Genomic DNA, 24,196 nt, shown 5'->3' on the forward strand with positions numbered 1-24,196 from the left:
AGCATGTAGTTTGTCTGTGGGTGAACTATTAACTATAAGTTTATAAGCTTATACATTATAAGCTTATAATGTTTTTTTTATTTCCTATACAGTGGCATGTACATGTTTGAGTTCACCTGATTAATGGCTGTGCACAGTGATGAAAGTTAAACAAATTGTAATTTCTTTATTTAAGCTTTAGATTAGTTTTAATTTTAGATTAGTTTAATTTTACCATTTCTAAAAGGTAAAAGGGCCTGATACAAAAGTTTGGACACCTTGCATGGTCTATACATATAAAATTGTACAATAACATTCCTTAAAATGTTGAAAAGACTTTTTATCTGTAAATTATGCTTTTTGAAGATCAGTTGTTACTGTGAACAATTCACAGTAAACAACAATATTTTGACTAGGGGTGCCCATACATTTATACTCTACTCCATATTTCCAATAGTTTATTCTTAGAATAGTAAAGTCTATAATTGTAAAAAAATTTATGCTGATATTAGCTTGATAAAATTGAATTTTAATGTAAAAACATCTTATTGAGTTGTCAGAAGGTCGAGACGACCTGTCAAAACTAGTTTGATGAAAAGTGCCTCCTATATCTCTCTCTCAGTTGGCCAGGGATTTTGAAATATTTTTCCCCTCTAAACTTTTGTCCACAATGCTTGTAAACCAGTGCCTTTGGGTTATTTAGATGCTGTTTAGCATATCTCATTTGCTGACTTTTATTATGTGGTTGCAGGTAAGATTTCCGTCTGATGGAGATCATATGATCATATGCACCATATTTCAGATATTATTATACCATAGATACCATATTTCTGATAAAGTCATATTTCAGTTCCTAGCCTGTCCTAACGAGTCAATTAAGGCCTAATGAGTAAATCCACATCACTAATAACAATTATGAGGATTCCCAAACCTTTGCCCATGCCACAATTGCTATTCTTATTTATTATATAAACAATATTTTTTTAGTGTTTATACTTTTTAGTGTTTACTCTTTTCAGTTCAGAAATCAATAAATATGTCATTGGCCAGGGGTGTATACACTGAACATCTTGTAAAGTTTAGTTTTTAATTATACAGGTGTATTCCTCTTTGTATTCTTTCGTTCTTTCTTTCTTCTTCTCCTCTATAGATTGCTTTGCATTACTGAGTTTTTGAGTCTGTAAACACAAGTGCTATGTATGGATGCTACTACGCATCCTAAAAAGTTTATTGGACATAAGAACAGTAACTAAAGGAGTTGGGGGATGGTAAATATTTGACTGTAGCCAGTACAGTACAAAGAAAACAGAATTTTGGAATAATTGAGTGTGTGACTGTGAATCGTTGTGTGAAAGTTAAGACCAGCCTCAGAATTTTTAGGGATTAAAAGAGGGATTCGTGTTGGAGAGGGAATGTGGCTGCTTGTGTAGCTGCTGTGTAATTGAGATGTGTACAGTGACACTCCTCACAGGAAAATGAGTGGGAAAACAAGCAAGCCTGCCATTCCTTAACTGACTGATCTACAGTCCTCCTCCATGACAAGCCGTATCAATCACACTTCATTCAGACCAATATAAGGACACAAGGGCTGCACGGTGGCCTTCAATATCTCCTCCAGACTGAAGAGTTTGTCGTTTTTTTTAATTCATCATTTGACTGCTTTACAGCCTCTAGGCAGTATATTTCAACCTCATGTGGGATGGCTAAAACAGGCGTTGACGTTGAGCTGGGATTTATTATTTTTACCAATGCTTTGCTTTAAACACTTTCTTTTCCTGTAAATCGGATTAGCTGCGTGAACCGAGGTACTGCCTAGAGCCTTGTGAGGGATTCACCTCTTCTGCCAACCTGTGTTCAGTTTCCCTGACAGTAGCCTACTGGTGGAAACACTGAGTGTATGTGTGAGTGTGTGTGTGTGTGTGTGTGTGTGTGTGTGTGTGTTTCATAGTGAGTTTAACACTGACAGCATATGTGTGTTTGTTTCTGTGTTTCAAAGAGACAGCGTATGTGTGTGTGTGTGTGTCCTCATGGGTTTGATTCTGCAGAGCTAATCTGTGTGTGGGTGTATTGGCATCTGATCATGTTCAGCAGCTGTGTGGGATTTTTTTTTCAGCTTGTTCCACTCGATCCCTCGCCGTGCCAGTGGAGCTGTGCGGAATTACACTGTTCTCACCTGCTGCCATGGCGACGGGCTGCAGGTCAGCGTGAGCGTGGGTAAATATTATGCTTGGCCTTTTGGTTCTGTCACATGTAGGTCCAAGTGGTGAAACTGTTTAAGTCGAGAAGCCCTTACTGTGGTGCAACATGCCATACGCTGCACCACAGATAGACCTTTCAACTCAAAGAGCTTCACCACTTAGAAGTGCAGAGAGTGTGTGTGCGTGCATGTGTGTGTGTGTGTGTGTGGGTGCATGTTCACATTTAGAGCCTAACAGTGTTTCTGAGGGCCTTTTTCAGTTAACAGGGCCTCCATGTACCCATTCATCAGAATGCTGGGCCCTTGACGATGAATGGAGGCCGTCTCCCCTGTGTGTTCTGCATCATTTCCACTAGGTGGAGCTATTTACAGCTTTGGGGGGGTTTAGGCTTGTTTTCGAAAGAAAGGCACACGCAGAAATATATAAATATTTGTGTGTGGGGTAGACTCAGCCTTGCCTCAAATCCAGTCCAGTCCACAGAAGGGGAGAGAGAAAGGGGGAGAGAGAGCAAGATAATGGGAGAAAGAGGTTAAGAGAGAGAGACAGGGCTGGAGAGAGACACAAACAGACTGGAAAGGGGAGACAGAGAGCATAGGAGACAAAAGAGAGAGAGAGAGAGAGAGGGATAAAGAGGGAGAGTGGGAAAACAGAGAGACAGAGAGAGGCAGAGCCACACAGAAAGAGAGGGAGAGACAGACAGGGAGGGTAGGAGAGAGAAATACAGAGAGAGAGTGAGGGACAGAGACAGGAGGTGGAAAAGAGAGAAACAGAGTGAGAGAGAGAGAGAGAGAGAGAGAGAGAGAGAGAGAGAGAGAGAGAGAGAGATTAATAGGAACATAACTAGAGAGGGAGAGAGAGAGAGAGAGAGGCAGAAAGGCAGAAAGAAAAAGGAGCAGGGAGGAGAACTCTTGTTTTTCTTGAACTATTTGCCGGACTGTCCCTCCTTGAACTCTTGCATTACCATGACGACCACATCCCAGAATTTAGTGAGAGGAGGAACAGAGGCAGAGAAAAAGGCTAGACAAGTCGGAATCTGTTGTTGTTGTTGTTGTTGTTGTTAAATTTCTTTTTTTTTTTTCTTCTTCTTCTGAGTGGAAAAAAAGTGAGAGAGGAGGGGAGAGTGGAGGGAGGGAAGAGAGAGAGAAAGAGAGAGAGAGAGAGAGAGAGAGAGAGAGAGAGAGAGAGAGAGAGAGGACTAAAGTGCTGGAGAAAGCAGAGTCCGTCAAAGCGCACAGAGGAAAAAGAGGCGAGAGGTGAGAGCAGAGCGACGCCGAGGAGGGAGAGGAGAGGAGGAGTAAGAAGAGGAGAGGAGAGGAGCGAGTGAAGGAGTGAAAGAGAGAGAGAGAGAGAAGAGAGAGGAGGCCATGGGTCTGTGTGCTGTGCTGCTTATCTGTCTATCGCAGGCTGAACTGGCCAGGGTATGGAGTCAGGAGCTATCAGGTAAGATCACTGAAAACAGACACACACACTTGCAGAGAGGCACAGATCAGCACTGTGCTGCCATACACTGGAAAAAAAAAGTGCTGCATGGAATTCACTTGATCGAAATTGAATAGGTGTGAAGCAACGTATTCCATCAAACACTGGTTGCTGTTCAGTTCAGTTTCTTTTGCCAGCTGATGAAACATGCTTTATTCATGTGGAAGAAATGATGCACTCGTCAGTCCAGTGCCTCACATGTGAAACAGGACACTTGGAGGGTTAGGATGCTGAACGCAGCGCTGGCTTCTGCTTCACTCTGTGGTTCCATCAACTCCCACGGTCTTTTCCTTGAAAGTGGAAATCGGCTCGTTAGAAACAGTTCATGTGGGCTTGATGATCACTTGGGCTGTTGTTTTGTGCTTGAGATGATGTCGATGAGAGCACTTGTGTTCCCTTCTGCTGAATGCATGTGTGTGTGTGTGTGTGTGTGTGTGCCTGTGTGTGTTTCTCTGCGCTTCAGGAGTCAGTGATGAGACTTAAGTAAACTCAGTGGATTTGTGTGAGTCAGAGGAAACGGACAACACACGTGTGTTTGGAGAGAGTCCTCTCAGTACTGGCCGGACTCCTGGGAGACACACACACACACACACACACACTTAAGAACATATGTGTTGCAAACCTGCCCTAGAGATTACACAGCTGCCCTGTACAATATATGAGTGTATATATGGTATAAGCACACTCTCTATAGGATCGAATATATATATATATATATATATATATATATATATATATAATTTTATGATGAATGGACCAATATAAATCCTCCAAAATGACAATGAAATAACTTCCATTAAAAATTAAGAAGGTGTTTATATTTCCTGTAAAGTAAACATTTGGAGATAAAAGGTATTATATATATATATATATATATATATATATATATATATATATATATATATATATATATATATATATATATATAAATAATGTGTCACATACCTTTACATGAACTGTGTTGCTAATAAATGGTGCATTACATTACTACCTTTTAAAATGCAGATTCTGTTTATTTGCATTATTTGTTCATATGGATTGTACACCAATTATGACATTGCTGTGTTTTGTGTCATATATTACATTTAGCAAATTGATAGAAATTATGCCTAAATATTTACTGTAAATGTCATGTAGAAGTTTGCACTTAGAAAACAGGTGGGAGGGTGGACTGTTGAATATGAGCGTATTTTATGGGGAAATAATGTACACACTTAAATCACGTCAATGCAATGCATGTCTCCACTGTGTTAGCAAATGAGCACAAATCTGTGTTTAGTGATAATTGAATTTACAGGAACTTTACAGGAGAAGGCAATTACGTTCTTTCTATTGATCCATTTATCATGACATTTTGATGATTCATTTTTTTTAAATAAAATAACAACATTGTTTTCCAACAGCGACAATATGACCCTGTGTGTGTGTGGATGTGGTTAATACATATATTATTGTTCTCCTTTTGGTGGTACACACTCTATGTGAGTGTGTATATGTGCATATGTGTGTGTGTGGGTGTGTGTGTGTGTGTGTGTGTGTGTGTGTATTTCTGTCCTCCTTGGAGATGCTGTATTTTTAGCAGTCCTGGTTCTTCTCCTCTCTGCCAGGCAGCAGCGCTGCTCTACTTTCTCTGGCCTCTGTCCCTCCTGTGCCTCTCCGTTCTCATGCTGCTCCCTCAGAGAGTCAACCAGGCCCACCACATCACTGTGTGTGTGTGTGTGTGTGAGGGGACATACTCGTGCAAATGTATGCAACACATGTGACATACTTTGCAAGTTGCATCTTTCATTCATACCATAAACGGGAGCACAAGGGCTCTCAGGGTTCCGGGCAACAGATTGGTGTTTGTGAGTGACCTATATGAACGCATGTCCTGCGTGATCCACTTTTACACCTGGGCATCACGTTCTGCGCAGCCGAGGATGCACTGAGCATGTGCGGAGCCCGAAGCAGAGCAGAGTTAAATTGCAGACCTCCATTCTGGGTGGATTAGTTTTAATTGGTGAGGCACTACCTTTTTCAGTGATTACTAATGACTTGTAAAAGCTATGGGCTTTCACGCTGATAATGAGAGCTTAGGGGCAGTTGCTTTGTGTGGGTGTTATGGTGAAGTTAACAGTCAGCTCGATGTGTTGTAATGCACATAATATGAATTCTAAGTCTTCACTGCATGTCTTATGATTTCTGTAAGGTCTTATGAAACATGTTTGTATTTTTGTTGCATTTAAACTGTTAATGTAATGCAGAAATATGTTTATTTCATTGTTAGGTTTTGGTAAAAAAAAGAGTTCAATCAGGATGTGGTCTCTTCAATGTGATATCTTAGGTAGAAACAGCCAACCTGACTCTCCCATTGGTCAGGCCTTCAGGAGCTGGGCGTAGTGCCTTGCCTTTTTATTTAGAAAAAGGTGCTATGGTATGAAATGACACTTATTATGTTTCATGTAGAATTTCATGTGTTTCAAGTTTCAGGTTTATTTGTCATTTGCACAACATGTCAGGACATTTATGCATTGAAATGCTACAGGAGGACAAAACTATATACATACATACATATTAAAATAAAGTTATAAAAATTATAATAAATAAATACAAAATACACACAATATCCCCAAACGCAGAATATACAAAGACGGGAGGGATCTGTAGAGATTCTCTGATATGTACATTTATGAGACCGGTATAGTCTGAGAGAGAGTGGAGCTAAAGATAAATATGTATGTTTATGTCTATTCCTGTTGTATAAAGTGACCTAGATGTTGTCCATAGCAGTGATATATAGAGTATTAATAATAAACTGTCCGAGTGCACTGGTGTTGGTGAAAGGTTCACAGCTTGTTCAGGAACCTGATGGCTTGTGGGTAGAAACTGTTCATTAGCCGGTTTGTTCTGGCCTGGATGCTGCGGTACCTCCTGCCTGATGGCAGTAAGGTGAACAGGCCGTGTGCTGGGTGGCTACTATCCAACCCTGCCTGGTAAACGACTTAAGCTCTGCACACAGAGCCTTAGGATGTAGACCATATATTTACTAGTTTTCAAAATGTGAAGGGATCAGGACCTCATGAACATGACTTGTGACTAAACACCTTGTAGGGATGCTGGGTGAGGCCAGAGAATGCCATGCTTTTGACGATGTGGTAGCGATGCTAACACAGCAGTAGCAATGCTGGACGAGGCATTAAAGCTGTCATAGCGATGCTGATGCCACAATAGTGATGCTAGGCACCTTTTATTTATGTCTTCACCACAAAAAAATCTGCAACAAAGGTTTTCAAAGTAACATCTAAACAAGGCTGATGCATTTTACATTAAATACCAGCAAATTATAGAAGTGAACATTATACCACATATAAAAAAGCTGAAGATGAAAAGTGGATAGTTTATACAGCAGGATAATTATCCTCCACAGTTTCTCACCATAAAAATCATACTAAATCTGTGGAAAAAGGGCAAAAGAGCAGTGCAAGCAAGACAGCCTTCAGAATCTCACAGAACCAGAAGCCTTTTGCTAAAAAGAATGGACAGAAACCCCAAACAAGTGAGCACTGTCAGCAATGTGAGTTTTTCAACTGGGTTTTTAACTGGGTTTTCTCCTTTAAAGCCCCTGTCTACTCATGTTCGTGATTCTCTTCTAGCTATTATCTGCAGTTGTGATGCATTTACTATGAACTGGCAGAACGTCTGTGGAGAGCTAGTTTTTTACCTAGTTTCCCACTGTTGGGTTTATGGTGGCAAAGCAAAAGTTGGCCTATGTGGCATCAGCTCAGCCAAAGAACCAGAATCAGAGTTAGCAGTATGTTTATGTCACCTACCTTGATAAAGAGAATGTCCTCCCGTGAATACAGTAAGAACTATCACATGCCTTCACCTGCTCATTTAAACCGCTCATTGTTGTGCTTGTAATGTAACCTCAGTATAACATCTGAAGGTTCACCTTTAGGTTGAGAACATGATGATTTCTGACACTGTAAACAAACACACGGTTGCACCGAAGAGGCTAGAATTACTCTCTAGCTTCATTCTGGAATTTTCGATTTCACCTTAAATGTTGCAAAGCTTTCAGGAGGCAGAATGTAACTGCGATGCTATTTTAAGGTTTAATTTTAGATTCATGCTGTGTGTTTTTGGGCTGTTTATTTTTTTTATTATATTTTAATACATGACATCAAAGTCAAGTGTTTTAAAACGTGCACAAAAACTATAATCATAAAAAACTATAATCTACAATTTAATAAAATCAGCTTAAACCCAGAGGTCCACATTCCAGAGGGCATTGTGGCCTATAGAATGGTGACATGCATGTAAAGGTTCATGTGTTTTCGATTTAAAATGTATTGAAACTTCTTGTTCCTGTAGTTTTTCAAAAAAGTCAGACGGAATTCGAGGCCTGAGTGAATTACCTTCTCTAATTGGCTGAACCCAGAGCTCCCTCAGTGACAGTAATCTTGTTTGAATTGACTTCATAGTAATGCAGTGACAAAAGCGGCTAATAAACACGGCCATGCACTCTGTTTTTATTGCTATGTGCTTTCAGTTTGGGCTATATGTGGTAATTTGGCAGAATTATATGTAGTCTCCATCCTGCCAGTCAAATCTCTTACAAGTCACATAGCAGATGCTTCACTGGTGAACATTGTCAAGCTACAACAGTGACTTATGGTGCAGATATGAAATGTTAAATTAAAGACGGCTATAAATGATTTGGTCTCCATTATGTGCCTAATACGTGATGTAGTTGTTGGAGTGAGGAAAGTATATGCAGTCAATAGAGTAGGGATCACTGCCCAACATGAGAAGCAGGGCCTGTTCTTTTGATATACTGTTTAGCTCTAGTGGATTACATGTCATTCTACCAGTCAATCTCTCCCTGTCCATCTTTTCCCCCTTATCTCTCTCTGAGATGCTGGCAGATGTTTTTGTTCGATTTACTGAATTGATGTTTCCATTTTACCCAGTCCTGCTGTCATAAAACAAAATGTAAACACAGTTCAGAGTTTCATTCTGTTCCTATTGATGTGTTCCCTGAGGACAGGTTTCAAAACCAGTATTCTAGAGATATTGCCCTGCTGGAAAAAGCAACCTGGTTGAGCATGTTGACAACAGGTTATGTTTTTATTATAGTTGATTGATGGTTTAGCTGGTGAACAACCTGACCATTCTAGACAACCAGCATGATCGAGCTTGTTGACCACCATAACCTAGCTGGTCGACCAGCTTAACCAAACTGGCCATCTAGGTCAAGTTGGTCATACTGAGAGACCTGCTTAGTCTATCAAACTCAAATGAAAACATATGCTATGCTGGTCAAGAGCAAAGATAGTTACCAGCTTAACCCCCTGAACCCCAGCCTTATTTTTGACTTTTTGCAGTACTGCTATTCAGTACATGCTAATTCTTCAGTATCTATAAATCGTTCAGTAAGTAGTCATTTTTCAGTATCTGCTAATTTAGTATGTACTACTTATGCAAAGTATTTAGTACCTGCTAACTGTTAAGTAAGTGCTAACTATTCAGTACCTACCAATTATTCAGTATGCACAAAATGTTTAGCACCTTCTAACTATTTAAGTGCTAATTATTCAATACCTGCCAATTATTTAGTATCCACTAATTATGTAGTACGTACTAATTATTCAGTGGCTACTAATTATTTAGTATCTAATTATTAATTACCAATCAAAACATGGTCAGGGACTAATAGCTGAATGTGCTGTGGAGTATTTTACTGTTTGAAGAAAAGTGCTGTGCTATAAGCTCAATAGCGGTCTGACAATTAGTCTGAGAGAAGCAGGCGTGTCTAACCAAATGAGTATCCGATGGCAGACGATTCTGGCTTTATTTTTATACAACAGGAGGCAATGGAATCATGGCGTCCATGGTTTTTCTACAGTCATTGTCGTATACTAACTTGCTAGCTCTGCTGCTCCATTGATGTCCATGATAAGTCTAAAGAACTCCCTTTCTTTAGGGAGTTAATATAGAGGGTATGCATTGATGTAATGTTTCTGTGAAAATACGCCCCCTTTAGTTGGACTGGGGGGCAAAACAGTATGCAGCATGGCTGCAGCATTTATGGAAAACTGCCAAACTAAAAATTAGTTAAAGGCTGTTGGACTTGACAGTAATCCATCCAAATTACCAAAGAACCAGTGGAGTGGAGTGCAGTGAAGCACAAAAGTGAATGGTTTTAGGAGTGTTTAGTAGATTGCTTTATCCAAGCTTATTTTCTGTCTCTTTTAATCTTTTAAACTTAGCGTGTCACTACATTCGCAGCTATAGTGGGCTTGTTTTATTCCCACCTGTTTCCTTTAGTATCATTATGAGCTTGTTAGCTAACATAAGATAAGCAAAGTGTGCAGGGGTACAGCGCTTGGTATCTACACCTTACTGATTTATCAGTTTCTCTTGTTGTACAGTCAATTTGTGCATTAATTGCATGCCTGTTCTTAACTTTGTGACCTAAAAGCCGGAGTGTTAGAACACTGTTGCCATGACTTTGCGGTGTCAAGAAAAACACTGTAACACTGTTCTTTGAGCATGAGCACATCGCAAGGTTCAGAGAGCAGACTTAACACACATAAATATGACGTGAATCCAACCCTTTGATACAGAAATTAATGATAACAAACTGAGGTTCCCCACGTGTTTCCATTTTAGGTCACTCTGGTCATCACACTTCAAAGACTTTGATAATTCTGTGCTGACACTGACCGCCCTCATATGGTTTGAATTCTAGGCATCGTCTGAGATGGATAGTTCAACCATGCACCTCAGCCACGATCTTCCCGACTTTCTTTCTTTCTGTCTCCTGTTTTTCGCCTATCAATGCAGCTGACTCTCTTTGTGATTGTGTGCTATGGTTACAGTCTCGGACTTTGTGCCAGATCGCACTCTTCCCCTCTGCATGAAACGAAAGCCTTCACATGTGCCATGAAGCGCTTGTGTGGAACTTTTAACTCACGCTATCGGCTCCCATACATGTTTGCTGATCTCGCAGAGTCAAGTCCAAAGCGACAGCCAGACTAATTTATAGAACCGGGGCCGAAGCATTAGGCTTAATGTGGGATTTACCTATCCGATATGGAAATGTGATGAATCAACCTTGTAATTTAAGTCATTTCTCCACAGTGAGCATCGATAACATAGAGAAGAATGTCAGTGATTCCTACATTGACAGTCTCCTCATTCCCCCGCTGCATGGAGTCACCGTCCTGGCCAGGTCAGCCATGTTTGGACTTATTGGTGGTGAAAGGCCTTACCTTTCCCATGCTACTCCCACAGAGAACCACCCAGGCCTGACTGCAGCCAGAGGAAGTTCTCCAGGAAGTTCTTGTCTAGAGAGAAGACAGTTGCTCTTTCACAGTGTTATTCTCTAGAGTACAGTACAGTGCTACCCACTCATACTGCAAGTGCCATTCAACAGGGAGACAACAAAAGACCCCTTTCTTTGACAGGCTGATTTTTAATCCTGATGTCTTTACATGTAGTGCTTTTGCTTTGCTGAGAAACTCTCTCTCGCTCTTTATCTCTCTCTCGCACTTGCTCTCGCCATGCTCCAAAAATCTCTACGGTAGAAACAAAAGACAGTGTTTTCTTAGAAAAAGCTAAGCTCAGGCAGATGGATAGAAAGTGTGGCTCAGGAAGCATCAGTTGACTTAGTGCAGTTTGGACAGAGACACACACACACAAACACACCAGACAGAGATCAGCAACCAAAACTACAGGCCTATGATACAGGCCCTGAAGTCCCCACTGGAAAATGTGACCGTTCTTCTGCTGCTAAACAAAGAGGGGATTTTGGTGGGGGCGGAAAGCACAGTAATCCTTGTTGATTTGATTCAATTAGAATTTGTTGGAGTAAGAGAGACTAAGAGAAAAAACTGTGTGTGTGTGTGTGAGAGAGAGAGAGAGGGTGTGCATTCCCACACGTGTCCTGTGGAGTGTGCCTTCTGCACATGCCCTATTTTCCTCTCCTGTGTATTTTTATCACTGAGCTGTCGTTTGTCTGATCTACTATTTTAATTGTTTCATGTCATTCAATCTGGGTTCTTGGCTCTGATCTTGATTCCGATGCTGATTCTGATTGGTTGGGATTCTTTCTGGTTTTGTTTGTGGTCCTGAATAAAAAAACAGATTCTAATTCTGATTCATTTTGATTCTAAATCAGGTTCTGATTGAGTCTGTTACTGATTTTATTTGTGGTCCTGAATTTCGATTCTAGTTTCGATTCAAGTTCTTCTGATTGATTTATGTTTTAATTTTAATGCTGGTTCTGAATTCAAACTGATTCAAATTATGATTTGTTTTGATTCAGGTTTTTGGCCCTATTTCTGTTTCAAACTGATTCTGTTTTAGGTTTTGAAATTCTGGTTTTGTCTCTGGTCATGAAGTCCTGAAGAACATTTCTAGTCCTGATTGATTTTCATTATGAATCGTTTCTAGACTTTTTATATATACATATATACATATTTCCCCATATGCCACTCCTGTTCATGCCCACAATGAGTATATATAAAATTCTGACCACAACTGTACATCATGCTTTATGCTTTATTTACTGATGCTTTGCAGTTCTTCATTTGTCTATTTCAAGACTCCATTATAAAGGATGAGGCAGAGCAGACGGTGGGCTTCAGAGAGGAAACTGTCAGATTTTATCTAGAGTTTATAGTGGTGCAGTGTCTTTCTTCTGTCCTCTCACCCCACTCCCACCCCAAGCCATCATCACTCTCTTTTCAGCCTTGTCTACCTCCTCTGTTCCGTTTCCTCCCTCTCCTGATCCCTCATTTGCTTGCTTCTCTCGCTCTCTGCTTCTCTCTCTCTCCCGCTCCGTCTCTCTCTTGTTTAAGCCTGTTCATCTCATAGAAATATGGCCTAAATGACCCAATTAACAGGCTTTGATTGTGTGGCAGCAGAAATAGCTGAGCTTTTCCGGCTATGAAATCAAACAAGATTCATTAGTAGAACACCAGTTCCCCAGCGACACACATCCCATCCACTTCATCTATCCTACTGTTTCCTTTACCTCTCACTCTATTTTTTCTTCATTCAGCCATGCATTACACTCTCACAGTGAGGAGGATGCAGCCTGGAATCTGGGACTGTTCAGTCTGATCTATGTTACAGTGACCTTCAGCTCAAAGAAGGTTGTCACAGTAGAGTGATAACAAAGCAAGACGATTGTAGGCCATAGCAGTCTACAGTACTGCTGAAACTTACTTTCTAGGAAACATCTACCTAGTTTTTGAAACAGTGTTTACTGTTGTTGACTTACTTGAAGAGTTCTGACCTGATAAATACAGTCATGTGAAAAAAAAATAGGACACTGCATTAAATATTCAGTTTTTTATTAAGAAGCATGGACACATCTTTTAATCACAATCTATATGTTTGCAAAAACAATAGAATAATTATGTATTTAACAGAAAAAATATAAAAAGATTGGGACATATGCCCTAATAGCTGGTAGCTGAAATAACCTTATTAACCTATATTTAAATAATTAAATTAGTTTCCCATAATCATCTTCCAGTCTGTGACATGTTGGCAGCTGGTTTAAATGTTCTCCATTTGTAAATGATTTTCTGGACAGTGGAACAGCTGATTTCGAATTGTTCAGAGATCTTTTAAAATGCCTTCCCAGGCTCACCTGCATCTACAACTTTCTTCTGAAGGCCACAGAGAGCTCTCTAGATCTGGCCATGCCAATACCACGCACTTCAACAGTCAAGAGCAAACCAAACTAAGTCTGCATCACAATAATGTACAACACATTTATATTGAAATGCCTTGAGAAAGTATTCACCCCCATGGCATTCTTCCTATTGTGTTGCCTTACAACATGGAATCAAAATGAAATAATTTGATTTACACAACATGCAGACCACTTTGAAGATGTGTGTATGACTTAAAGTGGTCCTATGGATGGATACAGATCTCTGCTGTGGAGCTTTCCAGATCCTTCAGGGTTATCTTTGTCTCTTTCCTCTCTGATTAATGCCCTCCTTGCCTGGTCTGAGGGTTTTGGTGGACAGCCCTTTCTTGGCAGGTTTGTTGTGGTGGCATATTCTTTCCATTTTGTAATGATAGATTTGAGATATTTTTCTATAACCCAACCCTGATCTGACTCTTCCACAACTTTGTCCCAGACCTGTTTGGAGTGCTCATTGGTCTTTATGTTAGTTTTGTTGCAGGCTCTGGGTACTTTCAGAACAGGTATATATACCTTATACTGAGATCATGTGACAGATCATGTGACAGATTGCAAACAGGTGGGCTAATTATGGGACTTTTGAGGGGGGGGGGGGAATACTTCCACAAGACACTGTATAAAGTGTATGCTATATACTAATCTTAATAGTGTGGATTTGGCAGGTTTGTATACCAATTATTAACATTTTTACTAGTTTTGTACTAATAGGAACTGTTAAATATAATTGTTCCAGAATCCTTTCATAATTATTACTCCAGTAGCTCCTCCTTTTTAATTTCATATTGCATTGTGGGATAAGAGTGTCCATTGTAACCACATTCAAAAACCAACTGATTCTGAGTGTGTATATTGGATATTTTGAGAATGCTCAACTTTGACACTTTTCCCTATACTGCATCCTTCATACTCATATACTAGTCAGTGTTAGTAATTAGTATGCAATTTGCACACACCCTCAATGTCTGAGGTTTTTAATAGGACAGGTAATAAGACAGGCCTCCTCCAAAGTCTCTTACCATGTACCATGTTTAAACCATGTTTAAAGTTTAGTAATAAATGTGAGGTGCCCTAACTTTTATTTCTGTTAAATTTGTTATTTCTAATGCATTTTACCAATTATTTTACAATGCCTATTTATATTCCCTCCATCTGTCAACATCCATTAAATGAAGACCATATGATTAAATATGTTAAAAAACAAAGGCATGGGGTGTCCACATTTTTTCACATGACTGCAAGCATATCAAGTATTAGACTTTTTTTATTAGGTTACAGAGCCAAACATGTCCCCCCAGCCCATATGAAAATAATTGAAAATGAGTAATTGTTATGTTATTTATGATTGACTTGTGATCTACTGTTGCTACATCTCAACTCAGAGTAGAAGTAGGCCTCTGCTATTTATGTTAGGCCTATGTTAATTATTTGTAGCTATGTTGTAAAATTACTACTAATCTATTAGTAATTATGCCAATAGCCTAATATAAAGGGTTCCTGTAATGGTATTTCAGCACCAACAAGAGAAACCAGAGGGTTCTTCTGATGGTTTCTTCTTCTTGCTCTGAGGGAGATGTTGCTTGACACTTTTGCATCTGGCTTGCTCACAGGGATGTGGCCCGGATCTCTGTACAGCTGCTTTGTGTTTTAAAATGTACTGTACATACACACACACACACGCATGCGCGCACACACACACACACACACACACTATGAATGCACATTTTGTTACTAAAAGCACTTAAAAATAAGACGTTTTATATTAATATATTAAAAAATATTAGCACTTATTGGAAGAAGACTTTCTGGTGAGCCCAATCCAGTGTCCAACCAACTGTTGTCCATGGGCCAATTTTAGCCAGCCTTAATCTATTCGTTTTATGTTGCATTTTGAATGTTTATAGTGGCCTGCCATGAACATTATTGGACATAGCTTGTTTTTTATTAGTCTACATTGCCCAGTGATTGCAAAAAGTCTTGGACATGTTATCAATCTTTATATAATATTGAAAGAATGGCCTCAGTGTAAACTGCTGAACTAAATTTGAGCTCCCTCTTATACGAATATAATTAAATGAGTGCATTCATTTTTGAGCAGATTGCCCAATCAGACTGGCTGATTTTGCCTGATGTCATGATGTTTTTTTTTAAGGGTGCATGGATGTATCTGTGTTGACAGCTTGGCTGTTTATGCAGTTAATCTATGTGACTGTTCTGAAAGAAAGAGGGGGTAGGTCACTGTGGTTTGGCTGCCCCAGAGAACACTGGATTATCGCTTTCTCACTCATTTTCTACTTTGACAGAAAAGCTCTCTTAAGGGTCTTTCCCCTAAAAGTTGTATGCTTTTAATAAGGCCGTAAAAACAAGAACCCTCTGGCTGAAGACATGGTCGTGAAGACCTTGGAATTGGGGCTTCGTGTTCAGCACAAAATAGAACTGAAAGCTATAACCTTTTTTTTTTGGTCATGTGCCTTCTTTTATGTTCCCTTCTCCTCTGTGTTTTTTGTATTCTCTTTCTGCGCATGGCCTTTTTTCTCTCCTCAGTTTGTTGCTATTCCGAGCATATGCAAAGAAAAGCATGCCTACTCACATGCGACAGCTGTAAAAGAACTATGCATTTAATGCAGCTCTCAGCGTGGGCCAAGCCACACATGCCAGCGAGAGCATAAGCAGCAGCCCCTGATCTCTTTTACAGAGAACACATCTGTGCATGGATGTGTGTGTGTGTGTTTGTTGGAGTGTGTGTCTGTGCGTGTGAATGTGAACAGAACCACAAATCTAACCTTGTAATAACCTGAGGTGGGTAGAGCAGCCACAACCCACACACAAGTAAAAGTACAATAACAACTGGAGTAGAAAGCAGCACTGAAGTATCAGGTCCATTAGATACCTAAGCACTTACAGAGTAACTTATAGAACTACAGTGGAGCATCTTAGTACATTCAACATCTTTTAGAAGGGTAACTGAAGGCTGAAGGCTCAGAGTGGTCCAGTGGAATTAGACGTTGCCACTATGTTCCGAATGGTCTGAATCCTGGGTCACGCTCCCTGCCATCGGCAGCCGGAGTCAGGGAGAGCACAATTGGTCTTGCTCTCACCAGGAGTTGGTTAATGACACTTCCTCCCCACATCGCAGCGCGTTGGCTGCCTAGCGATGCCACATTAGCAGATGTTCAAAAAGAGGAGGTTGGCTTCACATGTGTCGGCCTTCCAAATAGGGTAGGATATGGAGTAAAATTTGAAATACATTATTTTAAAAAGGAAGGGAAGCTGAAGTTTATTAAGTTTGTTAGATGCACCCTTGGACTAAAACTAAATGTTGCATATGTCAGAGACGTTGCCAATTATACAGCAGTACAGATGCTGTCACAGATTAAGGAAATAGTAAGTAAATTGAAATTATATTAAATATATTTGAAAAGAAATAAAATTATACATTTAAAAATACTTAAACAGATTTTTTGAATTTCTTCCCTAATTTTAGATTAGCCAATTACCCAACCCCTTTATTAGGACTTTCCCTGTATCACATGATATTCTCACGAAACTAGGAAGATGAGGACTGACATATGCACAGCCAGCCAATGCCTCTTTTACAGCTGGTGCAAGTGCAATGTCACGGGGTAGCCACCATGCTTGGAGGAAAGCACTGGGTTCCCAGCTCTGAAGCATCCGCTAGCAAACACCCTCAGGTGCATCACACTGTCACACTGTGACGCAGACGGGATGCTCTAACCGAGAAAAGAAATCAAAAGAGAAGAACCTTTGATCAAATCAAGCAGCTGAGGCTGTCTGGTGTTCTCAGAACAATGGACTGACCACCACAGGCTATAGAAAATACTCCAACTTTTAAGACTGAACTTTGGCTGTGTGGAAAAACTGAAAGTGAGTCTCCTGAAAAGAATCAAAGCTGGAATAAGGACACAAGGGTGCTCACTAAACCTTAAAAATACTTGGCTATTTTTGTAAGTTGTAAGAAAGTTGCACTTTCTGCAGTAAAGTCCTGTACTGTATTGTTTTTATTTTCATTTTGTTCCCTGTTGCACCCTTGTTTTGGAAAAAAAACGTAATTTCATTTCACGGTGTACTTGTACAGCGCTGAAATGACAATAAAAGCCTCTTGACTCTTGAACATGAATGAGGAGGCGATCTCAGACTTTTGCACAGTGCTGTCACTTAAATGTATTTAAACATGGCAATAATTAGACTAAGGGTTAACTCACTCCATTCACAGATCCATTGGAGTTGTGGAAAGTGTGTATTGAAAACAGACTGAACAGAGGCCTGCAGCCAGATGAATTGATGTCCCAACAACAGCCATGTGACTTCTCACCATAATTTCCTCCAGACTAATGGATTCTCAAGAGAAGCTTAATTGTCAGAGAGCTTCATTGGGTTGTGTTTTAACACTGTGATGAATTGTCCAGAAGGTTCACAGTAGAGATTTCACAATTTCTGGCTGACTGGGTCTGTCTCACTAACCTGGTCTGGGCTGCAATGACAGTGTGCTAGGATACAGCTTAGTGAGATGACAAGGCTGAAGACACTTGTAGACAATAGGTAGAAGATACCCTGCTGCCTTCCCCACGTGGGTATGGTTTGCTGGTCAGCATTACATAGTGTGAGTAAGTGGACAACAGTACTTTCTTCAGGTCTCGTGAAGGGATGCCTTGGCAACGATTCCAACTAAACCGTGCAATATCTTTCACATCGCTGGAAAGAATGACTTGGCAGCATGACAGATTACCTCAAGGCGCTGTTCTTCAGCTCAGTTTTGAAATTCCTTTGATAAACTCACCTTTACCTGCCAGAAAAACAGCCGAGCTGGATCACTGAATGTGCTGGGGGGTTTTGTGTGTGCATGCATGTCATGCATGAGTTTCTGCTGTCTGCAGGGCCTTGTTTTTCTGGGGTTGATGCCGTCACTGTCAGTACAAGATGAAGATGTCAGAGGGAGATCTGCGTATGTCTTTATTTGTGTCTTTATTTGTGGTTTTACTTCACCATCCCGCTGTAGTGAAATCTCCTGTCTTGTGTTTAAAAATTTTTTTTGGAGCAGCTTGGTGTCTTATTTCCAGGCCAGGTCTTCACTGTTTTATTTCTCCATCAATCTTCCTGTTGCAGTACATCTCTCAACACACAAACACATTGGCCTTCACTCTACCCCAGTAGAGGGAAAACATTCAGTAGTAGTTCTGCTGGATCCTCAGTGTCAAAGTACCCTCATAGTACATCTAGTCTAGGAAAGGTTCGTATTGGAGGAGCCTTCAAGGAACCTAAATCCATTATTTCGTTCTGTTTGATAATAACCAAAAGCTAGCTAGCTCTCCACCGGGTTTGTCGTTTAGTTTTTTTTTTATTGTCCATTTGCATGTTTGTTCATATGTCCATTCATTGGAGTTTGATGGTCCACCTGGCCATGCCAGCCTTCTGTGTTTGTTTTCCATGCACCGTTAGAAGTCAGTGAATCTTACCTTCTGTAAACCATCTCCCCTTAAAAGCTGGAGTGATGAACACAGCAAAATAGACCTAAACACCACTTGCATGTATGTCACTGTCGCTCTTGGGACTCCAAAATGGTTATTCTACAGGGTATGGACGAAAAGTTCTTAACTGTTATCTAAAAATTGAGGACCATGCCCACACAGTTCTACGATAGGCCTCTTTTTCATAATAATAGTATGCCAATATTGTCATTCTACATATACATTTGTACAGTCCAATAAAATTTCTCCTTGTATATCCCATCTTAGAAAGCTGGCTCAGAGCGCAGGGTCAGCCGGGAACAGCACACCTGGAGCAGAGAGAGTTTAAGGACTTGCTTAAGGACCCAACAGTGGCAGCTTAGCGGGCGCGGGTAGCGTTCCCATAACCCTGTAAAGCTTCTAGTAGATTGGCTGAATGATATAAGCACTCATCTGTTATATATATTTATAGTGATGTCCTCCTATATCAGTATGATTTTTTAGCATACTTGTATCACTCCCCGGACCAACTGTTGCTAAGTAACAGAAATAGTTGCTTTACATTTCACTTTTTACTTTTTCCTCTTTCTGAACTATATCAAAACCATCCGGCTGAGTTGCAGCAACATTCAGGGCTTCTTTGCAATTAAACTCTTGAGGAGGTGTGTTATCGCTACATCACAGCTGTGTTTTTGTCATTGTAGTTCATCACAAGTGTTATGATATTTGCAATAACACACTCCCTCGCCCTGTTCTGCTGCTTAAATAACAAATATCAGTCCTGCTGGTATTAACTGCATTGGTTTTTGGTGTGGGTAGTTTTCTGTGTGTGTGTCTGTGCGTTTGGTGTGGTGTGGTGCGGTGTTCGTTGTGTGGCCACATTAAAATGGTATGGGTTTTTCTCAGGTCCACTCCATGGCCGATCGTCACGGTCAGATGGAGGCCCTTCAGACGTACAGAGAGTCAGGAGAGACCAGCAGGACTCCAGCAGGCGCTCACAGAACAGGACAGGCCAGGATGCGTCCACAGGCCTGGCTATAGATACACTGCCTGACAACATGACCAGAGTGGTGGTGAGTTACTGCTAACTACACTTCTCGTCTCGTCCTGTCTAGTCTCTTGTCTTCTCGTCTCTTCTCGCCCCTCCTTTTCTCTTCTCTTCTCTTCTCTGATTGTCTTTTCTTTTCTTCAATTCTGACTTCTCTTCTTTTCTCTTCTCTTTTTCTCTCCTCTTTTTTTCACTTATCTCTTCTCTTTTTCTCATACCTTCTATTTTTTTCTCTCCTCTTTATTCCTGTACTATTTTTTGTTTCTCTTTTTTTCTTTTCTCCTCTCTCCTTCTCTCTTATTCTCACCTCTCTTCACCTTTCATCTTCTCTTCTCTTCTAAAGTACACGTGCCACATGAAGTAGTACACTTAATCTCATTCATAACATGATGTTTCAGCAGGACATGCTTTTTTACCATCATTCATCTGTGAAAGATTCAGATTAAACCAGATAGAGTCTAAGGTGTCTGCATTATCAGGCTGATCATCACTGTATACATCTACAGTTTGCATTAATGAGGTGTGGAAAGCTTTCTGATGGTCTGAGGCTTGAATCAAACAAGGCTTTGAGGGGTTGTTGCTTTATGTGGAGGAGTGATGAAATGAGAAAGATGAAAGAGTATGTAGTGTTCGCTCTTTAAATATCCCAGTGGGAGGAGGAGGACGAAGCCATCTCACAGCAACCTCCGGTGTGTGGGTTTATTTAAGTCTTCATCTGTATTTTTTTACCTCGCTAACAGCCACATAAGGATCATTTCCATAAATTGTGTTATGCTTTCTGCTCTTCAAAACAAATTGAAACCAGATTTGCTGCTAGCTGTGCCAACAGAGGGTTGTTTTTAGCATCCTCGGGTGCTGAACATGTTAGAGTGATGTGTTTACGTGTGTGCTTGTTTTTGCACATTTTCAGGACTTAACTATCCCACAAGCTTTTCTTAAATTTGCAGTTCTCTACACCTTTTTGAAGACAGCAGCTGCTTTTAATATTTACAGATAAATTCACAATAATTAACCAATAGAAATACTCCCAAAATTATTTTGCTTTGTAAAGTTACTATTTTTTGGACAGTGAGGGCATGGGACACCTTACAGTATAGGTTTGATATGCATATATCATTACTGTCCAATGAAATCCATGTATCTCCAGTTTCTCCAAGGTTTGAATCCTGTAGCTGCTCTGTAAACTGTGTAAGTAATCCTGGATTAATTGACCAATTGAAATGCTCTAAATTACTTGAAATAAACATTTTACATTGACTTCAATTCAAAGTTAAGAACATTTTTGCCATCTCATGTAAAGTCACCATTTTGGAGATATATGTTTTTATTGAGCAGCAGCAAAATACAGTATAGTTCATTTGGGATATCATATTACTAAATATGCTGTAGATGTGCATATACCGTATAAAAATTGTTATTGCTGTCAGTTGGGAGGTGAGTAGAAGATGACCCAACTTCCAGGCATAGAATTAAAAATAAAACATTTCTTTCATATGTTCATATTCAAGATTTAAAAAAAAAAAACAAAACAAAAAGGAAACAGGCCCAAAGCAATTGTTTGAGCATCCTGGATTGTCAGCACTTAGTTACATCCACGTTGGCAAGTGTAACAGCTTGTAAAGGCTTCTTGTATCCAGCTTAGAGTGTTTCAGGTCTTTTGGGGGGATTTTCACCCAGTTCTGTTCTTAGTCTTGGGTCATCCTGCATTCACTGCTCATCAGAACTCTACCCATCGATTTTCAATGATGTTGAGGTCAGGGGACTGTGAGAGCAATGACAAAACCTTCAGCTTGCGCCTCTTGAGGTGTGTTTGGAATCTTTAGACTGCTGTAGATGCCATCCTCATTTCATCTTCAGCTTTTTTATTTACACACAGTCATATATTTGTGCAAGTGTTGCTGCACAGTAGAACAGTGCACCATCACTCCTAAGTCAGCTAAATCTTCCTGGAGGTCTTTTGCAGTCAAATGACTGATTTGCCTTCCTAGTAATCTTTTGAGCAGTTCTCTCTGAAGTTTTCTTGGTCTTCCAGACCTCAGTTTGACGTCAATCATTCCCAGTAACTCATTCCTTGGGGCTCAGAGTGGCTCAGCGGTCCAGTGTCTAATCACTGTGGCCGGAGGGATATGAGTTCAAATCCCAAGCCATGACGCTTTGCCATCAGTGGCTGGAGTCTGAGAGAACACAAATAGCCTTGGTCTACCCCGGGTGAGTAGATGGCTCTCTGATTTCGGGACCCAATACTTTCCCTTGAGCTTTCCTCCAAGAATGTCAGCTGCCCAGTGATGCCACACTGGCAGCAGTTCGGAATCAGGTGGTGGCAGACTTTGCATGTACAGGTGGAGACGTGTTGGGAGCATTGCTAGTGGCTACAACAGGCTGGGTTAATTGTCAGTATCAATTTGGGGGAAAATATAACTTAAAATGAAACAAACTAAAAAAAACTGTCATTTTTTATTTACCTTGACTACCTGAAATCATTCTGCTATTATTTTTTTGCTGTTGCTTTAGAGTTTGTATCACTTAGCCTTTCCTAATGATGATTATGAATAAGCCAAGCCCCTAACAAGCTAATTATAGTCTGAGTCTATCTGAGCATTGAAAAGAAACAGTAATCTTGCTTAAAAGGTTGAAAAAGTGTCTCATCTTTAACTTTATGCCTTTTAGAGATCAGTTCATCTTCAACTCACTTATATTATTATATATTATTATTATAATATATAATATTATATATTATATATTATTATTGTTATAGTAACAGATATTTTTTACCAGGATCGCCTAAACTTGTCAATGCCACTCTTATGTGTGTCCTTATGTCCTAACATTGTAAAAAAAAAAAAAAAACATGTGTATGTGTGTCTGTGCCTTTGCATATAAACCTTTTTTAGAACATCCTCTCATGACCAACCCTACAATTATCATTTCTGTGATGCTTTGTGGGTGCTGTTTTTTTTTTTTTTTTTTTGGTTTTGCTCAGATGGTCTCTGGGCAGCCCTTAAACTTCTAGTGGGCATTCTTGGCCTCCAGCATTATCCCTGAGCTGGGAGATGCTGTGTGCTGTGGGGAGAGCAGAGGATGGCACCTCTTCTGGAGTTGGAGCTAGAGCTGGAGCTGGAGGTTTCCCCCAGAAACACAGGCTCCTATCACAGAATCTGGGTCGCAGCCTGTTATATAGAGCACTGCTGCAGTTCTGTGTGTGTGAGAGAGAGAGAGAAAGATAGACTGCTTTTAGGTGCTCCACTTTCCACTCCTCCCCATACCCCTCCACTATAGTGTGTCCATCCCTCTCTGTCACCTTCAGCCAGAGCATACATTAATAATAGAGTGGAGATCCTTACCATGAACACACATGCAATGGTACCCATGCCGTCTCTCTCTCTGTCTCTCTCTCTATTCCTTTCTGTCTCTTTCTCTTTTGTCTTAGCGCACACTTCGTCATCCACCAGAATTCCCAGTCTGAGCATTCCTCGGCCAGTCTTTAGTGACCTGCCTGTGTGTTTCTGATGTAAACTGTTGGTGGTGTCACTGCTAAGAGCTGAGAATAATCATGACTTACGGCTTTCTTAATCCCTCAGCACAGTTATCTGTGGTGTGCAATGTGAGAGCATCAGATTGAAACCATATGGGGGCAAGTTGGTTCCAGACAGATTAATGAACAAATTTAGTTATTGTTTTGAGCAAAATGGTGTTATCTGGCTCCGGTGTCCTCTCTGTTTTCTACCTCTTTTTCTCACTCCTCCTTGCTTCATGTGCCTCAGTGCAGTCTATCTCTTCCACTACCGCTTATCTCAGCGCCTGATTTACTGAACCCTTTAGGACAATTTCAGGCGCAGATAGGATGCATTCTGCATGTACAAAACTGGTGGACATGCCATTGGAGTCACCTGGGGACTGGTGATGGACTTCTGAGAGTTGAAATAGTGTTATTCTGTTAAAATACTGTTACTCTGTTTGTAAATAGACATTCAGCATGTTTGAGGCCTGTGTCTCTGTTTAGCCACTATAAGCCCCACCATTTGGGCTTTGGTTTTGGTGGCTCAGCTGTTAGAGCACTGGGCTATTGATGACAGGGTTTTGGGTGTGATACCCGAGCTTGACAAGCTGCCACTCTTGGGCCTTTGAATAAGGCCCTTCACCCTTACTTGCACCTGTGCTCACAGTCAGATGAGTGTTTGATCACTAGTGTGTATGTGTGTGTTTACTGCACTGATGGGTTAAAGACTGAGGCCAAATGTATCTGTGTCCAACACAAATGGTGAATGGTTGTCTTGTCTTGATAAAGGAAAATACCCAACCACATGCTGCTGAGACACTG

The 24,196-nt window shown here is 40.4% G+C and overlaps 1 protein-coding gene across 3 annotated transcripts in view; it reads left to right on the forward strand.

Moving 5' to 3' along the window:
- The first annotated feature begins 3,337 nt into the window (after positions 1-3,337).
- plxdc1 (plexin domain containing 1) overlaps positions 3,338-24,196 on the forward strand; it is a 35,433-nt gene continuing 14,574 nt past the window's right edge. The window contains exons 1-2 of one of the 3 annotated variants that reach the window (XM_072667448.1): positions 3,338-3,617; positions 19,737-19,903. In XM_072667448.1, coding sequence (XP_072523549.1) covers positions 3,542-3,617; positions 19,737-19,903 — 243 coding nt within the window. In that variant the 5' untranslated portion in view covers positions 3,338-3,541. The remainder of the gene's footprint in view (positions 3,618-19,736; positions 19,904-24,196) is intronic. The other 2 variants (XM_072667446.1, XM_072667447.1) reach the window with 2 other exon arrangements.

Source organism: Salminus brasiliensis, chromosome 22 (assembly GCF_030463535.1).
Source record: "Salminus brasiliensis chromosome 22, fSalBra1.hap2, whole genome shotgun sequence".
NCBI classification, from domain to species: domain Eukaryota; kingdom Metazoa; phylum Chordata; class Actinopteri; order Characiformes; family Bryconidae; genus Salminus; species Salminus brasiliensis.